This window comes from Podarcis raffonei, chromosome 16 (genome assembly GCF_027172205.1).
Source record: "Podarcis raffonei isolate rPodRaf1 chromosome 16, rPodRaf1.pri, whole genome shotgun sequence".
Classification (NCBI taxonomy): domain Eukaryota; kingdom Metazoa; phylum Chordata; class Lepidosauria; order Squamata; family Lacertidae; genus Podarcis; species Podarcis raffonei.
In genome coordinates, this window is record NC_070617.1 from 24,001,550 (window position 1) to 24,024,549 (window position 23,000).

At 44.6% G+C, this 23,000-nt stretch overlaps 1 protein-coding gene across 1 annotated transcript in view; it reads right to left on the reverse strand.

Annotated features, from left to right (window-relative positions):
• Positions 1-22,587, reverse strand: part of LOC128403613 (uncharacterized) — a 32,851-nt gene extending 10,264 nt beyond the window's left edge. The window contains exons 1-9 of the mRNA XM_053368544.1: positions 22,014-22,587; positions 20,192-20,388; positions 18,126-18,241; positions 16,480-16,577; positions 14,968-15,148; positions 14,313-14,421; positions 11,569-11,660; positions 9,921-10,015; positions 9,673-9,807 (exon numbers count right to left, since the gene is read on the reverse strand). Coding sequence (XP_053224519.1) covers positions 9,673-9,807; positions 9,921-10,015; positions 11,569-11,660; positions 14,313-14,421; positions 14,968-15,148; positions 16,480-16,577; positions 18,126-18,241; positions 20,192-20,388; positions 22,014-22,086 — 1,096 coding nt within the window. The 5' untranslated portion in view covers positions 22,087-22,587. The remainder of the gene's footprint in view (positions 1-9,672; positions 9,808-9,920; positions 10,016-11,568; positions 11,661-14,312; positions 14,422-14,967; positions 15,149-16,479; positions 16,578-18,125; positions 18,242-20,191; positions 20,389-22,013) is intronic.
• Positions 22,588-23,000: the final 413 nt, after the last annotated feature.

Here is a 23,000-nt window from a genome sequence, read left to right on the forward strand (position 1 = left end):
ATACGCTTCAGGTTACATATGCTTCAGGTTACAGACTCCGCTAACCCAGAAATAGTACCTCAGGTTAAAAACACTGCTTCAGGATGAGAACAGAAATCGTGCTCCGGCGGCGCGGCAGCAGCAGGAGGCTCCATTAGCTAAATTGGTGCTTCAGGTTAAGAACAGTTTCAGGTTAAGAACGGACCTCCGGAACGAATTAAATACTTAACCTGAGGTACGATTGTAGTAGTAGTACAGCCCAACATTCTTCATCGGAGACAGTGCTGTGCATCATTTCTTGAGTCGTCCCGTTGAGAACTCACTTGGGACTGACAGAAGGCATCCCTAAGTAACTTAGCTTGCTTCCACTGCCGCCCCAGCTGACCCAGTCACAGGGCACTTCCAGGTAACCCATTCATTCATCCTGACTCGTTTGCAGGGAGGCAAGATGACATTGGGTCAAAAGGAAGTGTTTCCTCCACACTTTTTCTTGGCACTTCCTTCATCACTAGGGATGGAGGAGAGATTTAATAGACATTTCCAAGGCAAATCTACCCCATTTGAACTCTCTGAAACCATGCAACAATCCCTTGTCAACCACAGCAGCAGAACCAGAATCTGTTGTTATGTGATTGAATCCCACCTGGAAATAAAGTCTGGAAGTGGCCACAGGCTGCACTTTCCTGGAATGCGTCCCTTCCTAGTAAATGGCTGTCCCCATTTTTTTCTGGGTGTTGGTGTCAGGAGTTGTTAGGCCTCGTTTTCCAGGGTCTCCTAGGAAAACCACCCTAAGTTGTGGAACCCCCACAGAAGCAGGTGTTGCACCATGCCTGTATAGCTTCCTTGTACGCTGAAGGTAAAAGGGGCGCAGGTGGCGCTGTAGGTTAAACCACAGAGCCTAGGACTTGCCGATCAGAAGGTCGGTGGTTCGAATCCTACAATGGGGTGAGCTCCTGTTGCTTGGTCCCTGCTCCTGCCAACCTTGCAGTTCGAAAGCACATCAAAGTGCAAGAAGATAAATAGGTACCGCTCCGGCGGGAAGGTAAATGGTGTTTTCGTGCGCTGCTCTGGTTCGCCAGAAGCAGCTTAGTCATGCTGGCCACATGACCCGGAAGCTGTACGCCGGCTCCCTCAGCCAGTAAAGCGAGATGAGCGCCGCAACTCCAGAGTCGGCCACGACTGGACCTAATGGTCAGGGGTCCCTTTACCTTAATAACCCACTCTGGGACCTTATGGCGAAGCAAGGGTAAAAAAATCTAATATATTATCATGGTTTTGGGAAGGGGATCAGTCTGGATGAAGCTCCAAACCCCAATTTTTGGTGTCCAGTACCCAGTGAAGGCTAGAATCTAGCAGAGGAAATTCCTGAACTAGTCAGACACATTTTTTTAAAAAATTGTTTTTATTTGATTTTACAAATGTAAATTTGTAACAATACCGAATATTTATCTGTATATATTTCTCTGAATCTCAAGACTTCACCCCATCCCCTCCATGGGTCCTATTGTCAACATTTTCAACTGCAAATTACAGTCATACCTCGGGTTGAATGTGCTTCGGGTTGAGCGCGTTCGAGTTGCACTCCGCGGCAACCCGGAAGTAACAGAGCATTACTTCTGGGTTTCGCCGTTTGCGCATGCGCAGACGCTCAAAGTGACGTCATGCACGCGCACAGAAACGGCGAAAAGCGACGTGTGCATGTGCAGACATGCCGTCGCTAGTTACGTTTGCTTCTAGATGCGAACGGGGCACCGGAACGGATCCTATTCGTATCTAGAGCTACCACTGTATTTCATAATCTCTATTTCTTATCTGTCCATAGTGTTTGTTACATTACAAGTGAAATTAAAATCCTGCCAATGTTTTCGTCTGCTTGCAGTGGTCTCCTAAATTATAATCCCCCCCCCCCATTCTTTCTTGAAGTTTTTGTCTTCTTGGTTCCTGAGCTTTCGGGTCAGTTTTGCCATTTTGGCGTAGTTTAACAGCTTAATTTGCCATTCCTCTCTGGTAGGGACTCTTCCTTCCATCTCTGGGCTAGTAGCATCCGTGCTGCTGTTGTCTCTTACAAAAAAAGTCTTTTCTGCTCCTTTGGGATATTGGTACCTTAGTCAGACACATTTCTTTGTAAGGCAATGACTTTATTGGTTGGCATCTGTCTGTCTCTGGAGACAAGGGTGTGCCAGTTAAGTACCGCCATCAACATCCCAAAATAATGAGCCAGGTTACAGAAGCTAAAACCAAGTGATGGGGCCCTCCAGGCAAATGGATGGGCCTTCACACCCCTAAGAGGACAAAAGCCAGAGGATTGTATAGGAGATGAGCTGGAAGCAGGCTGGGAGTTGGAGGCCAAGACACACTTGCTCTGTGCTGGATACAAAGCTGAGACTAATGGAGAAGGAAGTTATTTCGGGGTGTTGATGCTGCAAGTCCCTCCGTCTTATGCTCAGGTTGCATATATGTGTAAACAAAACCGTACAGTCATACCTCGGGTTGAAGTTGCTTCAGGTTGAGCGTTTTCAGGTTGCGCTCCGTGGCGACCCGGAAGTTAACGGAATGCGTTACTTCTAGGTTTCGCCGCTCACGCATATGGTCAAAATGACATCACGCGCATGCGCAGAAGCGGCGAATCACGGCCCATGCACGTACAGACGCGGGTTGCGTTCGCTTCAGGATGCGAATGGAGCTCCGGAACAGATCCTGTTCGTTTCCAGAGACGATATAGTCTCCACTGACCTTCATTCAAAGGAAACCAAACCCTGGGAAAGTTCCAGTTCACTCCAGCACAGATCCCTGCATGGACAGATTGTGCCCACACCAGTGATTTCTGGTGTCTGCGTCTGCACAGACGCGATTTCCAGCGCTGCAAAAGCATGCTGGGAATTGCCGAGTGGGCGGCTCGGTTTGTGGGCAGCTCGTGGGCCAGTTAAACGAGCCCGTGGGCCGCTTGTGGCCCATGGGCCTTAGGTTGCAGACCCCTGCCCTAGATTCTCCGACTGCTCAGAGATTGGGATAATGATAATGAAGAAATAAATACCTTGTCTCTAATGTACATGTGCAAATGTTTAGTGCCACATGCATGAGTCTCAGGCTTAGGGGGTCTTCGGGGGGCCCCGATAAAATATTTGAGAGGGCTGCCCCCCCCCAAATCAATGAGCATTGCCATACCAATGGTGTGTAAGATGTATTAGCAACATTAAGTAACACCTATCTGCATTGTATATTTAATCAAATGCAAGTATTTGTTATTTAAACTTTAAAAGAGAATGTCTTTTGTAGTTTTTATAGGAGCGGAAAGGAAACTAAAGGGTCCAACGACCAGGTCTCTCCCGGTAAAATCTAAATCTCACATTCCTGCCCGCTAGCTTCACAGCCCACATCCAACCCAATATTAACCTTTCACTCGCCATGGCTTCTGATTTTTCAGTCATACTGAACTCTGTTTAGCTGCTCAGGTGCTGATGAGAGCCTTGGAAAACTCAAGAATTGAAATCGAGGAAGAACATCTGAAGTGTCAGCTGGATGAGGCCCAAAATATGGCAACCCTAGTGTTGACCCAAAAGAGAAAGAGCAACTGCTTCCCACTCTTAAATCACCTCTAGATCTTCTGGATTAGAGAAGGGCTCTAAAACCAGCATAGGCTCATTGCCTCCATACTGACAAGTTTTTGTTTTTCTTTAAAGCGCTGGGTACATTAAGACACCACCGTCCTGTGTAACTAAGCAAGGTTCATTTTTTAATCAAGCATATTCTACACTGGCATTAATGCTGCCACAGTTGTGCTCAGCATTCAACAGCGCCCGAGTCATCAGGTCCCCGACTTCCCTGCGGTGTAGGCAGAGTCTCTTCTGATAACCGTTGTAGAAGCAGAAGCCCAGAGACAGGACAGCCAGCACAGCCAGCTCCAGGAGAAGGGCACCCACAGCAGGCGGCATTACATTTTGTTTTCCACCTGCCGAAAGAGAGACAGAAAGAACTTAGGAGTCTGCTTAATATAGAGTCAGAGCATTGCTTCATCTAGCTCAGCACTTCCACCGATCGGCAGCAATGCTCCAGGGTTTCAGAGAGGGCGTTTTTTATTTCTATAATATTACCTAGAGATGCCAGGATTGGACCATTTGCAAGAAAGGCAGGTGCTCTGCCGCTGAGTTACAGCCCTTACCATCACCACCCCTCCCAGCATTTCTGGCATGCTTTCAGCTATTCAAAAGCACCCAATTTATCTAGTGGTAAATGGCTGCCAGTTCACTTCTGGGCCCAATTCAATTAACCTTCAGGTACACTGGTCCCAAGCCACTGAGGGCTCTACACACTGTTGTAAGATTTTAAGGTCTCAAATATAGAATAAATATTCAGAAATGCACACATATCTAAATATATGAACCATGTGTCTGAAATAGTACAGGAGAGCAATCCTGAAGCCATTTTGACTCTCCCAATGACCTCAGATATTCCTCTGCAGTAAGGGAGGCAAATGGGGAAAGCCTTCCCATTGTCTTTTCCCTTACCAATCCTGCCTTAAGGGCGTATTTGTGTATGAATAGAGTGAGCCTGTGACCTGGATTCAGGAACTAAAGTATTAACCACCATCAGGTTAAAATTAAATCTGTGGAAGACAAGGACAAATTTTTGAAGGACTACGGAGAAGACATTCAGAAAGGGATCGAAGAGCCAAGTGACTTAGGACCTGGATTATTAAGCCCAACACCCACACCTGGGGGATTGAAAGATTCTGAGAAAGAGACGCCACTTCTGGGAGCAACAGGAGGAAAATAGTACTACTTCAATATGTCTCTGCAATTATTAAGCTGGAATATTCATGGTTTGAATTCCCCTGAAAAGAGGAGGAAAGTTTTTCATTTATTAAAAAAGGAACAATTGGACATAATCTGCTTGCAGGAAACACACGTGATAAGGCTGCACAGAAAAGTGTTAATTAACAAAAAACTAGGCCAAGAATTTATCTCATCAGATAAGGTTAAAAAGAGACCAAAATTTCTTTTTAAAGACGAACAGGGAAGAATCTTGGCAATTGAAATTCAAACACAAGGAGAGAATTTTTTGGATTTTAGGAGTTTATGCACCAAATGAGGGGAAATCGGAGTTTTACAAGAAATTGCATGAGACATTGATGGACTTTATGGACTATAACAACATTATTATGACGGGAGACATGAATGGAGTGGTATCTACGAATATGGACAAAGCACAAAGACAGACTGTAACGAAAGAGGGCAGACTACCAAAAACTTTTTTTGAACTGACTGACAATATGGACTTGATTGATATTTGGAGGACCAAAAACCCCCTAGGTAGGGAAGGAACGTTCTTTTCTGAAGCCAAAATGACATGGACGAGGATCGACCAAATTTGGACAACTAGAGGTCTGGCACCTAAGATAAAAAAGGTGGAAATCTGCCCAAAAACCTGCTCCGACCATAATGCGGTAAAGATGGAAATGAAACTAACACTCACCGGTTCCTTTAGATGGAGGATGAATGACACCTTATTAAGAAACCAAGACATTGTAAGGAAGGCCCAAAAGACTTTGAAAGACTATTTTGAAATAAATATGAGAACCACGGTTGAAAAAAGAACAATCTGGGACGCAAGCAAAGCGGTTATGAGAGGGTTCTTGATTCAACAGAATGCAATAAAAAAAGAGATCTCAAAATGAGAAAAAAGGGAAAATTTTGGAGAAAATAAAAGAAGGGGAGAAGAAGTTAAGAGTTAAACCAAACTCAAAAGAGATTTTAAGAGAAATTAAGTTGTACCAGGTGCAATATATGAAATTGATTAATGAGGAAGTAGAATGGAAAATTAAACAAATGAGACAAAAGACTTTTGAGTCAGCCAATAAATGTGGGAAACTATTGGCGTGGCAGTTGAAAAAAAGACAGAAGTTAAATACGATTACAAATCTTGAGATTAATGGGAAAAATATACAGAACCCGGAGGAGATTAGAAGGTGTTTCCAGAGATATTTCAAACAACTTTATACGCAAGGGCCGCAGAAAGAATCTGAGATAGACCAATTTTTAAGAACCAATGGATTACAAAAAATATCTCCAGAAAATAAATTAAAATTGAATCATCAAATTACAGAACAAGAAATCGAAGGTGCCATTCAGAACATGCAATTGGGCAAATCTCCAGGACCGGACGGACTAACCTCCAAATATTATAGGACTTTGAAAGATTTTTTAATCCAACCATTAAAGGAGGTGTGTAATGAGATTTTGGAAGGGAAAAAGGTGCCTGAATCGTGGAAAGAAGCATACATCACATTGATACCTAAGACAGAAGCTGAAAAGACACAACTAAAGAACTACCGTCCCATCTCCCTTTTGAATGTGGATTACAAAATTTTTGCAGACATTTTAGCTAACAGACTCAAAAAAGTGTTAGTGGAAGTAATACACAAGGATCAGGCAGGCTTTCTTCCAGGCAGACATTTATCTGACAATACAAGGAATATAATTGACATTTTGGAGTTGTTGCAAATGAATATCAATACGAAAGCTGTGTTAGTATTTATTGATGCGGAGAAAGCCTTTGATAATATCTCTTGGAGTTTTATGAAGAAAAATTTGAAAGGGATGGGAGTGGGACAGGGGTTCGAAAATGGTATAGGAGCAATCTATTCAGAACAAAAAGCAAAATTGATTGTAAACAATGTGGTGACTGAAGATTTTATGATAGAAAAAGGAACACGTCAGGGTTGCCCTATCTCTCCATTATTATTTATCTCGGTCCTGGAGGTGCTGCTGAACATGATCAGAGGGGACTGGTCTATTAAAGGAATACAGGTCGGAGCCAAACAATATAAATTGAAAGCTTTTGCAGATGATTTGGTTTTGACTCTACAGGAGCCGGAATCTAGTATGAAAAGAGCTTTGGAATTGATTAAAGAATTTGGTCATGTGGCAGGATTTAGTTTAAATAAGTCAAAAACTAAAGTATTAGAGAAGAACTTAACTCCAATGGAAAAGGACAGGTTTCAGAATGAAACAGGTTTAACTGTGGTTAAGAAAGTGAAATACCTAGGGATTAATATGACTGCGAAAAATTTGAACTTATTTAAAGATAATTCTGAGAAATGTTGGTCAGAAGTTAAAAAAGACTTAGAAATTTGGTCTAATTTGAAGCTTTCCTTGTTGGGTCGAATTGCAGCTATAAAGATGAATGTTTTGCCAAAAATGTTATTTTTGTTTCAATCTTTGCAAATTTTGGACAAGATGGATTGTTTCAAGAGGTGGCAGAGAGATATTTCTAGATTTGTCTGGCCGGGCAAGAAACCTAGAATAAAGTTTAAAATTTTAACTGATGTAAAAGAAAGAGGTGGATTTGCCCTGCCAGACCTTAAATTGTATTATGAATCAGCAGCATTCTGCTGGTTAAAAGACTGGCTGCTTCTTGAGAACACGGACATTTTGGATTTAGAAGGTTTTAATAATGTTTTTGGGTGGCATGCATATCTGTGGTACGACAAGGTTAAAGCACATAAGGCATTTAAAAACCATATTGTCAGGAAATCTCTGTTTAATGTCTGGACAAGATATAAAGATTTGCTGGAAAGTAAAACCCCAAGGTGGTTGTCACCTATGGAAGCTAAGTCACAGAAAAAGCTCAATATGGAGGCCAAATGGCCAAAATATTGGGAAATTTTGGAACAAGAAGGTGACAGATTGAAACTGCAGAGTTTTGAGAAATTAAAGTGCGGGACTGGCTTCATTATTATCAAATAAGAGAGGCCTATAATTTAGACAAAAAAATTGGCTTCCAGGTGGAGAAATCGAAATTGGAAACAGAACTGTTAGAACCAAAAACTAAGATCTTGTCAAAGATGTATAACTTGCTGTTGAAATGGAATACACAGGATGAAACGGTTAAATCAGCAATGATTAAATGGGCGCAGGATATAGGTCATAACATTATGTTTGCTGACTGGGAGCAGTTGTGGACCACCGGTATGAAGTTTACGGCATGCATTGCCTTAAAGGAGAATATTATGAAAATGATTTACAGGTGGTACATGACCCCAGTTAAGCTTGCAAAAATTTATCACCTGCCTGACAATAAGTGCTGGAAATGTAAAGAATCTGAGGGAACATTCTTTCACCTTTGGTGGACGTGCCCAAGGGTTAAGGCTTACTGGGAAACGATATATAATGAATTGAAGAAGGTATTTAAATTTACCTTTCCTAAGAAACCAGAGGCCTTCCTTCTGGGCATAGTTGGCCAATGGGTGCCAAAGAAAGACAGAACATTTTTTATGTACGCAACAACAGCAGCAAGAATACTTCTCGCCAAGTATTGGAAGACACAAGATTTACCCACCGTGGAAGAGTGGCAGATGCAAGTGATTGACTACATGGAGATGGCTGAAATGACTGGCAGAATCCGTGACCAGGGAGAAGAACTGATGGAACAGGACTGGAAAAAGTTTAAGGACTATTTACAAAAATACTGCAAAATGTTTGAGTGTTAATATGATGTGGGAAGTGAAGGTAACAGGGTTTGTGTGATTTGGTTAAATGTGAACGAAAAGAAGAATGTTAAAAAGGACAAGGGGTTATGAACAGAACATTATTATGTCATAGTATATAAGATGAGGTATGGGCTAAAACAATTGGAAAACTGGGACATAATATTTAGAAGAATATAAAATTAAGTATGGTTTAAATAAGGTTTTGAACTTGCTGAACCTGATTGGAATAAAGAGGAATACAAAAAAGGGGGATGTGAGGAGGTCAAGACAGAGGGGTATGGAATTTTATAAATTTAAGAAAGTGGATTTTTCTTTTTTTGCTATATATCTTTGTTTCTTTTGTTGTTTCTGTTTTTTATGTGAACTTCGTTTATGGTAATGATACATTTGAAATGATGAATCTTTTGATTTGTAAAACCCTAATAAACATTTATTTTTTTAAAAAAATAAAGTATTAACCACCATCCAGGCTGCCCAGTTAATGCAATCAGTGACCATTATCAGGTATTCTGGCAGGCAGGATTTCTGCTGTAGATTGCCTCCTTCTGTGATGTATGTATGATGTTTTAGGCGGGTGGTCTTGGGCTACAATTTCAAAGGTCTATAAGTGGTGTCCTCCTTTGAGCTGTACAGTGGTATCTCGGGTTACATACACTTCAGGTTACATACGCTTCAGGTTACAGACTCCGCTAACCCAGAAATAGTACCTCAGGTTAAGAACTTTGCTTCAGGATGAGAACAGAAATCGTGCTCCGGTGGCGCAGCGGCAGTGGGAGGCCCCATTAGCTAAAGTAGTGCTTCAGGTTAAGAACAGTTTCAGGTTAAGAACGGACTTCTGGAACGAATTAAGTACTTAACCCGAGGTACCACTGTATAAGGGCTCGCGCACCATTGTTCAGGGTTCCTCCTCCCTCCTGCGTGTGGTAAGTGGGGACCCTGTTGCAACAGTCCAATAAAGATCAGGCTTACTAGCTGCTTTGCTTCTCAATATTCTCTGGATGGCCTCTTACCGTACTTTCTCCTACCAATAGGGAACCCACTTACAAGCTCTGGAATACCCCATAAGGGAAAGGGAGCAATTTTTATTATAACACAAACACACACAAACAGAGAGAAAGGGGGGGGGGGGAGAGGAGAGAGGGAGAGAGAGAGATAAGACCACCTTGATTTTAGCCCAGTGCATATCGTTGGATGACTTACCTTACCTTTGCGACTCCTCCTGACAGCAAGAGAGCCGTTTGCATCCAGCTCTCCGTGGTCTCCATTTTGAGCCAGTTTCTGAACTGTGAAACGAGTCACCACCACGTCCGATTGCCGTGGACGGGCTTCCACAGACAGACCTGAAGAGAAGTGATGGATGCAGATTTTGGTACGACCAGTTCAATCGCTGCCCTGTCCATTTCCAGGGATGCATTAAACAAACAAACAAACAATTAAAAAGGTGTAGCGATACCTTCCAGATCTCTCTGGTGGCGAGACCCAGTCGCTCCACACGTCGAGTCACAGCAGCTGCACACAGAACTGGATGGATCATCTAGGAGCTCCCATCTGTGGAGAGAAAAAAAGCCGTCAACTTTTGAATTCAAGGGCTCATTGACACTTGCTTTTGCGCGGCATTTATAGGCACAGCTGCATGCTTTCCAGGTCTGTGACTAAGCAGGTTCTTTTTATTCTACCACTTTCATCTGGGAAAACCCGCATTTTACTGCTGAATTGACACAGGCGGCAGTTGGGTTTTCTGCTGCATGCCGTTTGCTCCAATTCAGCAGGAAAAAAATGTGGGTTTTCCCAGAGAAAGCAATGGGACAAAAAATGAAGAAGAAAAAGAAAAGGACCTAGAAAGTCCAGAAAACATGGAGCAAAGGAAAGTGTGGATGAGGCTTGCAAAAGTCACAGACCTCACAGTATCCATACGCATGCTGGATTTATTCTTTCACCAGGCATTAGGATGATATGAAACTGATTTATTCTTGCTTACAGGCTCTGACTGCAAGCCTCATGTCTCTGGGAACTTCCTTCTGATGCAGCGTCTGCTTACGTCAGGGGTTGGGGAACCCCAGGCTTCTGCCTGCTCCAGAGGCCATTCCCTTCACTGGCCCTGATCCACACCCTCTTAAAGGGGCTGGGCCCAACCGGAATGTGTCCCCGGAACTGTGATCCTGCCTCTTGCTTGCCTGGCCTGGAGAGGGGTATCTGTGTGCAGAAACCTCTTTTGAATGGCTTGGAATGACAGCATCCATTCCAAAAAGCAGTTGCTCCACCCACTTTTGCCTCTGGCCCCACCCACCACTTGCCTCTCCCCCCACCCCCACCCCCACCCCTCAGAAGGCTGCATATGAAGGAATGAGGTCCCCCTGCCACTGGCTCATAGGGGATGATCTCTCAGCGATGTACCAAATTGGGTTTCCACAGCAACTGCAGATTTTGCATTGAACCCTCCTTTCCTAGTACAGCAGGGCCTGAAACAGGCTCTTTGCCAGCTTGTTATTTCGGAGCAAGTCATAGACGCCCATGGAACATTTTTTAAATCTGAAATTGAAATTGAGGGCCTGCCCATTGTGTGTGTGTGTGTGTGTGTGTGTGCGTGCGCGCGCACACACGCGCACACACACACACACACACACACATATAGTCCGACATCCCTGGAATGACATACCCTCCAACATTTCTCTGATGAAAATAGGGACATCCCATTCCATAATGATAATTTTACTATTTATACCCCACACATCTTACTGGGTTGCCCCAGTCAGTCTGGTAAGCTTCCAACATATATAAAAACCACCATAAAACATTAAGGAAACTTCCCTATACAGGATTGCCTTCGGACAGCTCAGGGGGCGGATAACTCCATACCCTCCAGCATTTCTCCAATGAATATAGGGATATCCTAAGGAAAAGCGGGACATTCCGAGATCAAATCAGAAACCGGGACAGCTTCTCTAAATCATGGGCATCCCTGGAAAATAGGGACACTTGGAGGGTCTGGAACGAGCCTCTCAGTATTGGTCTTACTCAACACCCACTAGCCAAAAGACTCACCACTCACAGATCCCTTCGGCAAAAACCTCTAACAAACAACCATTCCCCACATTCCTTACTTGTTCGTATCTCTGTGAAACGAGCAGGCCTTCCTCATGTGGTCGGCGGGTACAGCTGGGTCCCAGACTAAAACTTGGCAGTGAAGATACACCTGCAAGAGGAATAGATTGTGCTCCTGGGACAGTCATGCACGACCATGCTTAACTATTACAGCGGTACCTCAGGTTACATACGCTTCAGGTTACATACGCTTCAGGTTACACACTCTGCTAACCCAGAAATAGTGCTTCAGGTTAAGAACTTTGCTTCAGGATGAGAAAAGAAATCATGCTCTAGCGGCGCGGCGGCAGCTGGAGGCCCCATTAGCTAAAGTGGTGCTTCAGGTTAAGAACAGTTTCAGGTTAAGAACAGACCTCCGGAATGAATTAAGTACTTAACCCAAGGTACCACTGTATTTGTTGCTGCAGAGGAGGGCAACCAAGATGCTCAAGAGCAGGCCTCCTCAACCTCGGCCCTCCAGATGTTTTTGGCCTACAACTCCCATGATCCCTAGCTAGCTGGACCAGTGGTCAGGGATGATGGGAATTGTAGTCTCAAAACATCTGGAGGGCCGAGGTAGAGGAAGCCTGCTCAAGGGTCTGGAAATCAAGCCTGCTGAGGAACAGTTGAAGGAGCTGGGTGTGTCTAGCCTTAAAAAGAGGAAACAGAGCAGATATGATAGCCATCTTCAAATGTCTGAAGGGCTGTCACATGGAAGATGGAGCAAGCTTGTTTTCTCCTTCTCTGGAGGGAAGGACTGGAACCAATGGCTTCGAGTTACAAGAAAGGAGATTCCGACTAAACATCAGGAAGAACTTTCTGGCAGCAAGAGCTGTTTGACAGTGGAACGGTCTCCCTTGGGAGGTTGTGGACTCTCCTTCATTTGGGGTTTTTAAGGAGAGGTTGGAAGGCCGTCTGTCAGGGATGCTTTAGCTGAGATTCCTGCATTGCAGGGGGTTGGACTAGATGACTCTTGGGGTCCCTTCCACCTCTAAAATTCTATGACTAACAGTTACACCGCTCACTTGTAAACTGCTTAGAAGTCGTTTTATCAAGTATAAAATAAATTATAAAATATCTACACATGCCTTCAACGCCACACATCCCTACAAAAGTTTTGAAGAGGACATCCTTCTCTTTGATACACTACAGCCCCTCCAAGCAACAATGTGGTAGCGTTGTGCCCGAGCACCACAGAACTAATAAAGTAGGGTAAATCCACCACCTGCAGACCCCCTGCAATACTAGAACATCTGGAAGGGGTCCCTGGCACCGCCCAAGACCAGTACTGCCATGGCTTGTGGCTTCCGGACATGGATGTCGTATACTGCATAACCCAGGGGTCAGCAAACTTTTTCAGCAGGGGGCCGGGCCACTGTCCCTCAGACCTTGTCGGGGGCCGGACTATATTTTGGGAAAGAATATGAACGAATTCCTATGCCCCATAAATAACCCAGAGATGCATTTTAAATAAAAGCACACATTCTACTCATGTACAAACACGCTGATTCCCTGACCATCTGTGGACCGGATTTAGAAGGCAATTGGGCCGGATCTGGCCCCTGGGCCTTAGTTTGCCTACCCATGGCATAACCCCTTATTTTGAAGGGTGCTTCCATGCAGTACCAGTGAGACCCTCAGACACAGGTGCAAGCTGAGAGTCTCCTTGCACAAGCATTACCAAAAGTGGTCTATTGCATGTTGAATGCAAGAAGTCCCGGGTTCAATCCCCACCATCAGGTTTATTAACTGCAAACACCAAAATTTGGGACCCCCTCCAAACCCAAGTTTCACAGTCACTTTGCGGCATTTTGCAGTGATAAGTCCAAGTTTTGCAGAACCCCACAAATGGAGTAATTGATACAAACATGGGGTTCATAGTTAACACCCCAAAAATAATATTAAAATTATTATTATTTATACTCCGCCCATCTGGCTAGGTTTCCTCAGCCACTCTGGGCGGCTCCCAACAGAACACTAAAAACCGAATAAAACTTCAAACATTAAAAACTTCCCTAAACAGGGCTGCCTTCAGATGTCTTCTAAAAGTCAGATAGTTCTTTATTTCCTTGACATCTGATGGGAGGGCGTCCACAGGGCGGGCGCCACCACCGAGAAGGCCCTCTGCCTGGTTCCCTGTAACCTCACTTCTTGCAATGAGGGAACTACCAGAAGGCCCTTGGAGCTGGACCTCAGTGTCCGGGCTGAACAATGGGGGTGGAGACATTCCTTCAGGTATACTGGGCTGAGGCCGTTTAGGGCTTGAAAGGTCAGCACCAACACTTTGAACTGTGCTCGGAAATGTACTAGGAGCCAATGCATATGCTGTCCAAATCCCTTCAAACCAGTGCCGAAGTCTTGCAATATTTTTGCAGCGTTTTGCAGTGAAAACTCCCATGTTTTGGAGTGCCCCACAAACTGGGTAACAGCTACTCAAACCTAGGGTCATCATAGCTATTCACATCTCCAAATAAGAGCTGGGAATGCCGGGTGCTCAAAACCCTGAAGAGCCACTGCCAGTCAGCTTAATGAGCCAACGGTGTGACTCAGAATAAGGTGGCTTCCCGGGCATGATGCAAAAGTACAGAATGTAGTACTGGGAGCCGAGTTCCGCCTCCATTCAAACAGGTTCCTAGCCCTGAGGCTACACAAAGCATGGATTAATGAGTCGACAACTGCCTGCTGAACAGCGGATGAGATTGCAAAATTGGAGGTTATTTCAGAAAATACTGGCCCAAGGCCTATTAAGAGTTCAGTTACTTACATCAGTACCTATCTCAACAAATTCAAAGGCTTGCAGAGAAAGATGAAGCACTTCCGGAGTCTGTCTAGGGAGGAACCGGGAATTTGCAACCCTGCTGTCAACAAGGCACCTGCCCAAACCCCAACAAGAAATATATGTTTTAAAAAGCACATCTCATTCGGAGGACAAAATGCATCCAAAGTTTTTTTTTTAGCAGATGCTACACAATTGTCTCTCGGTGCAAAAATCCAGGCGACACTGGCAGCTTTTGAAACAAAAAATAACCTGGCACTTAAGTTTATTATGGATTGATGCCATTAATATCCCATCTTTTCTCCAGGGGTGGCAGGCAGAGGGCCCCCCTTGCATTTCACCCTCCAAACAACCCTGTGAGGTAGCTTATTTTATTTTTTTTCAAAAAAAAATTATTAGTTTTCCAAATTTATAACAAGCAAATCCACAAACATAAAAAGAAAATGTCAACAAACAAACAAACAAACATTTATCCTTACTGTAATAATTCCCCTTTTGTTAACATTGTTGGGTGACTTCGATTCCCCCTGGCTGAGTTTCCATATAAATCATTGTAGCAGTTTTCCAAAACTATTTGGTAAGCTTGGTAAGGCTGTTCCCCTTCCATCCACAGAACTCAAAACCCCCCACAGTGCAGACTCACCCATGGTTTGCAATGACGACGTAACTCTGGGGCAATGTGCTCAGGTCTGGAGTTGTGGCAGCCACACACTCGTCCACAAAAACCTGCAAAGGCTGGTGGAAAGAACGCTGTACAGCAAACTGAATGTGGATCTGAGAGCCCAGGGGGAAGACGCTGGAGGATGAGGGGGCGCTGAAGTCCTCTGCAAAGACAGGAGAGGCAGCGCTTTTAGGAGCAACGAGGGGAAACAGTTTCCTGCATTCTCTTGGGGGAACCCTCTGAGGGTGGGCACATGCCAGGGGTGGGCAGAGCAAGGTGGAAGAAAGGGCAAGACTCTACAGCTGGCTATATTTCCCCAGATGCAACTCAGAGGGTGGCATTCAACTGCTCATGAGCAGACCCACTGGAAATAATGGACATTACGAAGGCCCAATCTGCACGATACATTTATAGCACTCTTATTACATGTCCTACGGGACTGCCTCTCCTGGTATGTCCCACGGAGGACCTTACGGTCTTCAAACAAAAACATCTTGGAGGTCCCAGGCCACAAGGAGGTTAGGCTGGCCTCAACCAGAGCCAGGACTTTTTCGGCTGCGGCTCCGATCTGGTGGAACACTCTGTCACAAGAGACTAGGGCCCTGCGGGACTTGACATCTTTCTGCAGGGCCTGCAAGACAGAGCTGTTCCACCAGGCCTTTGGCCAAGGCACAGCCTGACCCCCTCCTCTGGTAATCCTCACATAACTCTAGCCCAATGGTTGCCATTAATTTGATTTGAACTGATTTTATAATGAATTGATTTCACAATGCTGTATTATTTTACTGTTAGCCACTCTGAGCCTGGCTTCGGCTGGGGAGGGCGGGATATAAATAAAATATTATTATTAATTATTATTATTATTATTACATTGCATTTAGGCAGAGACTGGCCCAGGGTCACCCAGTGAGACTCACGGCCAAGTAAGGATTCAAAGCCTGGTCTCTCAGGTCCTGGTCAGGCACTCTAACCAAACTCCAGCATTGCATCACACCGACTCTTCACTTTAAAAGGCAATGGTTTCCTCCAGAGAATCTTGGGAGCTGTGGTTTGTTAAAGGTGTCAAGCATAATTTGAAGACTCCTGTTTCCCTCCCAGAGCTACAATTCTCAGGCTTGTTGAACAATCATCTTCTCTTCCCAGGGAACTCTTGGAAACTGTAGTTCGGGGAGGGAAATGAAGGTCCTTCTTAACTCTCAGTTCCCTGAACGCTCTGGGAGAAGCCACAGCTGTTTAAAGTGGTACGATACTGCTCTAAATGTATATAATACAGAGGGGGTCTAAGTTAGGTCTGTTAATTTCAGTGTGCCTGCTCCAAGTAAAATTTAACCAGATGCCTCCCAGAGAATATTATACTTCTCCATCCAGCAACCAGGCAGAATTATCACAGTTCGATCACACATGCCACTGGAATTAGGAGGCTGCGCCTATCATTGGCCCCACCTATCAATGCATCTAGCTCCGCCTACTGCCCAGCTGGATCCTGTTGCTTACCATTCATTAAAGTGCCGGTGAACATTAGTCCACTGGAAGCAGAAAGATGGCCGGTGACCGTTGTCACTTGTGGAGGAGTCGTCGTCAAGCGCCCTGCGCTGGAAGAGAAGAGAGTCAGTCTCTCCTTGCGAGTGTTACAGCGAGCCACCTCAATGTGGACTAGGGGAGTGAAGCGACGAGCCATGCGCTGTGCATTTACCACTTCGAAGTTCCAAGTCGCAGCGCAACTGGGCTTATTTTCATGAGGTTGGAGAGAGCATGGGAGCCTTACAATTCACTTGCATATTTTAATTAAACATTAGGAAGCACTTTCTGAGGTTAAGAACTGTTCAAACGGTGGACTGGAACTACGGGTTACAGACACTTCAGGTTACAGACGCTTCAGGTTACAGACTCCGCTAACCCAGAAATATTACCTCAGGTTAAGAACTTTGCTTCAGGATGAGAACAGAAATAGTGCACCAGCAGCAGGAGGCCCCATTAGCTAGAGTGGTGCTTCAGGTTAAGAACAGTTTCAGGTTAAGAACAGACCTCCGGGACGAATTAAGTTCTTAACCCGAGGTACCACTGTACCTCAGAAGCTGGTGGACTCTCTTGGAGGTTTTAAAACAGAGGCAGGATGGCTTCTTTAGCTGCGATTCCTGCATTGCAGGGGGCCCCGACAACTCTACCATTCTGAGAAATCTTCCAAACATGCCCCAAGTCACCCTTCCCTGACCTGGCTCCCTCCATTCCCAGCTAACTGTGTATAAGATGGCAGCCTCAAGTCACTGAGGTCCAGCTCCGAGGGCCTTCTGGCAGTTCCCTCACTGTGAGAAGTGAGGTTACAGGGAACCAGGCAGAGGGCCTTCTCGGTAGTGGCACCCACCCTGTGGAACGCCCTCCCATCTGATGTCAAGTAAATAAACAACTACAGTGGTGCCTCAGGTTACAAACGCCTCAGGTTACATACACTTCAGGTTACATACTCCGCTAACCCAGAAATATTGCTTCAGGTTAAGAACTTTGCTTCAGGTTGAGAACAGAAATCTTGCTCCGGCAGCATGGCAGCAGCAGGAGGCCCCATTAGCTAAAGTGGTGCTTCAGGTTAAGAACATTTTCAGGTTAAGAACGGACCTCTGGAACGAATTAAGTACTTAACCCAAGGTACCACTGTATATGACATTTAGAAGACATCTGAAGGCAGCTCTGTTAAGGGAAGTTTTTAATGACTGATGTTTTAATGTATTTTAATTTTTGGTTGGAAGCCGCCCAGAGTGGCTTGGGAAACCTAGCCAGATGGACAGGGTAGAAATAATATATCTATTATTATTAATTTGTCCCCCCTCCTGCTCTAAGGAAGTAACCCACATGCTTTTAAGAACTACTATATGAGGTTTTTGTTTTTTTAAAATCAATTTGCTGCCTTAAGAATGCTGCGTTACACCAACAGGAAGCTTTCCTGGTGGCTTTTGCAGATATCAGACTGTACGTATATTCTTAGCAAATTTCTACTGCAAAAGGGAAAAAAAACTTTACAGGAACATTCCTCCCACAGCTGAACTCTTAACAGAGACGTGTTTGGATTCACAACTTCAGCTCTACTTCTGACATCCATCCTCTTCACCCCAAATTGCCTTTCCCATGTCCACACATGCAGTGCTTACTCATATTCGGTACAGTTAATCCTCTCCATGAAAGGACTCCTGCTGTAGAGATCGGACTGGGTGGATGGCGGCCTGTAGACCAGGCTACTAGAATACTCTACCATTGCGCCACAGATCTGCAAGAATAAAAAACTGAGACATTAGACCTGGCTACTAGAATACTCTACCATTGCGCCACAGATCTGCAAGAATAAAAAACTGAGACATTAGCATCTAAATAATGGATGCTCAGCAAAAGCCCACATTGACACCATATGTTGAAAGCAGCATCATACCGCGTTAAGCAATTGTGGCTTCCCCTAAAAATTATGGGAGCTGTAGTTCATGAAGGGTGTCAAGAGTTGCCAAGAGACCCCACCTCCCCCCAAATTCCCCTCTCAGAGCTACAATAGCTAGAATGGCTTTCAGCTCAACCTCTCCTCCCAGGGAACTCTGGGAATTGTAGTTCTGTGAGGGGGAATAGGGGGGTCGCTTCACAACTCCCAGCACCCTTAATAAACTACAGTTCCCAAAATACTTTATGGGAAGCCATGACTATTTAAAGTGGAAATGTGATGCTTAAATGTATGGCGTGAAAGAGAAGTCAGTTGTCAAAATTTCTGACTTTGCATCTAGATATAGAAATTTATTTTAACGCAGCCCATTTTGTATTTGTATTTTTCATGTCCTAATTTCTTAAACCTTTCTTCTTCGACTTCCTCATGCCTCCCGTTTCTGTATTCCAAATTCTAATCAATTGTTCAGCAAATCTTCCCTTATTTTGCTATAAATTTAAGCTAATCATCCTTATTCTCCTTGTCTTAACCATTACTAATAGTAACCATTTACTTTAGTCCAACATCATTCTAGCTGTCATTAATTTTGTAATATTTCTTTAAATAGTCCTTAAACTTTTTCCATTCTTCTTCCGCCGCTTCTTTTCCCTGGTTTCGGATTCTGCTCGTCATTTCTGCCAAGCCCATGTAGTCCATCACCTTCATCTGCCATTCTTCCAGTGTGGGTAGATCCTGTGTCTTCCAGTACTTTGCAATGAGTATTCTAGCTGCTGTTGTAGCATACATAAAAAAAGTTATATCTGTCTTTAACACCCCTTGGCCGACAATGCCCAAGAGAAAGGCCTCTGGTTTCTTAGGGAAGGTATATTTAAATACCTTTTTCAGTTCATTATAAATCATTTCCCAGAATGCCTTAATCTTCGGGCACGTCCACCAGAGGTGAAAAAATGTACCTTCCTTTTCCTTACATTTCCAACATTTATTGTCAGGCAAGTGGTAGATCTTTGCAAGCTTGACTGGGGTTATGTACCACCTATAAATCATTTTCATTATATTTTCTCTTAAGGCATTACATGCCGTGAATTTCATCCCGGTGGTCCACAACTTTTCCCAGTCAGCGAACAAAATATTATGACCAATGTCCTGAGCCCATTTAATCATAGTTGATTTAACCATTTCATCTTGTGTATTCCATTTCAGCAGCAAGTTATACATTTTTGACAAATTCTTAGTACTGGATTCTAACAGTTCAGTCTCTAATTTTGATTTTTCCACCTGGAAGCCCCGCCTCCTTATTCTCAGTGCTGCCTTTTTAGAATTCACAGGGAAAAGGAGGAGGAGGAGCACAAAACAAAAATTTGCTAATCATTCTGACATTGGCTTTGGCGCCACCAATCCCCGCGACGGGGTGAGCTCCCGTTGCTTGGTCCCTGCTCCTGCCAACCTTGCCGTTTGAAAGCACGTCAAAGTGCAAGTAGATAAATAGATACCGCTCCGGCAGGAAGGTAAACGGCGTTTCCGTGTGCTGCTCTGGTTTGCCAGAAGCGGCTTAGTCATGCTGGCCACATGACCCGGAAGCTGTACGCCGGCTCCCTCGGCCAATAAAGCGAGATGAGCGCCGCAACCCCAGAGTCGGTCACGACTGGACCTAATGGTCAGGGGTCTCTTTACCTTTACCTTACTGTTGGGGTCCCTACCTTCCGTTCTACGAGCAACATTCTTCAGCCACCTCCTGAGTGACTGGCAAGTCACCACAGCAGCCTGCAAAATCCTGGCCCCTCAGAAACTCACCAGCCGTGCAAAGCCACATTCCTTAAAGTGGTACTGGAAGTGGAAGACGCCCTGCCGGTTGTCCTCAAAGGAAGGGGAGCAGCGGCCGAGGTGCAGATATTGCTGTTCCAGCCTGAGACCTGTGTCCCAAGGGTCCATCTTGACCACTAGATGGATGCTGGTCCTGTTGCATTTATAGGGCATGGAAGGTGCAGGTACTGCAGTGGGAGGGAGAAGAGTCAGAGCCGACAGATACCTAAAAGGCTTGTAATCACAGGCAGATTGCAGGAAGGAGCTGGGCCTCTATGCCGCTACTCTTTTTTTCCCTTCCAAATTTTTTTATTGATTTTCCAAAAAAAATTAAACAAACAAACAAACAAACAAACAAACATAAATCTCAGCTGTATTTAAACCAATCTTAGTAACATTGTTAAGTGACTTCCTCAAATCCCCCTAGTTGAATTTCAGTGTATATCATTTTAACAGTTTTCCAAAACCAATTTTCTCATAAAATTAACTTAATCACTTACCATCTTTCTTTCTTTCTATTTTAACTTTAAACAGATTAATCTCTAACATTACATATTTAAATTCTAAGCCTATCTGGTATTTGAAAGCTTTTCCAATTAAATTATCTTAACATATTTAACTAAATAGTCTTTGAATTTCACACTACGCCGCTACTCTTAACCACAGTTCCCTGTTGCATCAGTGCTAACCACAGTGAAGGCTGATGAGATTCCTCCTCCAAAATGCTGGAAACAGCCCCAGACCCTGGTTTCAAGCCTTGGTTAAGAGAAGAGGCAAGGAACCTTTTTCAGAACGAGGGCCACATTCCCTCATAGATACCCTTCTGGGGGCCACATGCCAGTGGTGGGCAAGTGTGGAGGCAAAAGTGAGCGGGCCAATGGATGCGGATGTTACCTTTGTGCAGTAATTTAACTTCTACACACACTTGCCTCTGGGCAAGCAAGGGGCATTACTGGTGTTCAAGGACACATTCCAGCCAGGCAATAACCACTCAAGGAGGGTACAAAGCAGGGCCAGTGAAGGGGTGTGGCCTGGTGAGAGTTCCAAGGGCCAGACAGAGAGGCTTGGAGAGCCAGATTTGGCCCCCGAGTCTAAGGTTCCTCTCATCTGGTCAAGGCTGGCAGGAGAAATTTGAGCCACAGAATAAATAAAGCACACAATCCCATAGGGCTCCTTATTTTGTAATGTGCACCCCACCCCCCAAAAAATGTGGATGTTGCTTTTAAACACAGTGGTACCTCAGGTTACATACGCTTCAGGTTACAGACTCCGCTAACCCAGAAATAGTGCTTCAGGTTAAGAACTTTGCTTCAGGATGAGAACAGAAATCGTGCAGCTGCGGCGGTGGGAGGCCCCATTAGCTAAAGTGGTGCTTCAGGTTAAGAACAGTTTCAGGATAAGTATGGACCTCTGGAACGAATTAAGTACTTAACCTGAGGTACCACTGTATTGGTTTATAGATTTTAGGTAAGCTGCCCTGTGTACTTTTGTAGATAGGGTATAAATGCAATAATAATGCCATAACGATATTTTGAAATGCAGGAACAAAACAGGTCTAGATGCAAGGGTAGGAGAGGGGCAGTTCTGGGTTCAAGTGCCTTCTCAGCCCACACTAGCCACTGGAGGGCCTCAGCCCTATTGTTTTCAATATAAGCCTCCCTCAGAGGCTTGTAGAGGACAGAGAGTAAGAAGAGATACCCATGGTCACCCCCTCAAGCCTCAAAACCCACAGCAAAGGAGATGCAAGCCCAGCAGCCCTTCCCAACGCAAGGAGAGAAATGCAATTTGCAGGAGAAAAGATGATGCAACTTACCACTTTGAGCAGCAGCAGAAGCAACCACCAAACTCCAGGCAAATACCACCAAGCTCCTCTTCTGCAACCACATATTGACGCTCTCGGCTTCCAGTTCAGAAAGAAAGTAGACACCAGCCTTTCAGCTTACTCTGAAGCTCCTGTTTATACCTGCTCCCACCTTCTGGGGGCGGCTTGAGCCACTTTCCCAGGGCACAGGTGCTGAGGATTCCTTTTGATCAGCCCCCCTCTCCATCAGGAAGGAAGCAACCTTCCCCAGAGGTAATCGCTGAAGACACTGGTGATAAAAGGGCATCTGAGCTCTTCTGTTGGCTGAGCGTTTGTGTGTGCAAAAGCTGGATGCCACCCCCATCAAACGGTTAGTCTTAGGCTATGTGCACATTACAGGCTTAAAACGCAGCTAACTTTTTCCAATTCAGATTTAAGTGGGTTTGGGGAGGAATGCATCAAAATGTAGCACATTTCATTAAAAACAACAACAAAACACATCTAGGATTGATGTGGATTGTGGTTAATCGTGTGGACATACCATTTACCAAACCGGTGGAGGGAGCACACCAGATGTAAAATGTTGTTTCCCCCTCCACAATCACTTTTCTTATTGCAAACAGCCCGTTTTGGGTCTGTTCTGCTAGAAAAGCACTGTTGAGTTTTATCACCATGTACTTGCTTTAATGGGGGTGGGCTGGGAACATGTATCTACCCAAAGGGGTGAGAGAGCTGGACTAGCAAACCAGTTGCAACCTGTTAAAGGGGAGGATGACCCAATGGTTACAGCAATGGCATTCTCTGTTTTATTTATTATAAACTTCCTTGTCCACTCTTCAGCATAAGGTCCCAGTGTAATATATACAGTTATTACAGAAACAGATGACACTATTGCAATGATAAAAGCAAGTAAAACTGTTCCAACTTGGGCAATATACATTCAGCCCACACAGAGCAGTTTAGAATCGCCAGCTTTTTCAACCAGCCACTGTAACTGTG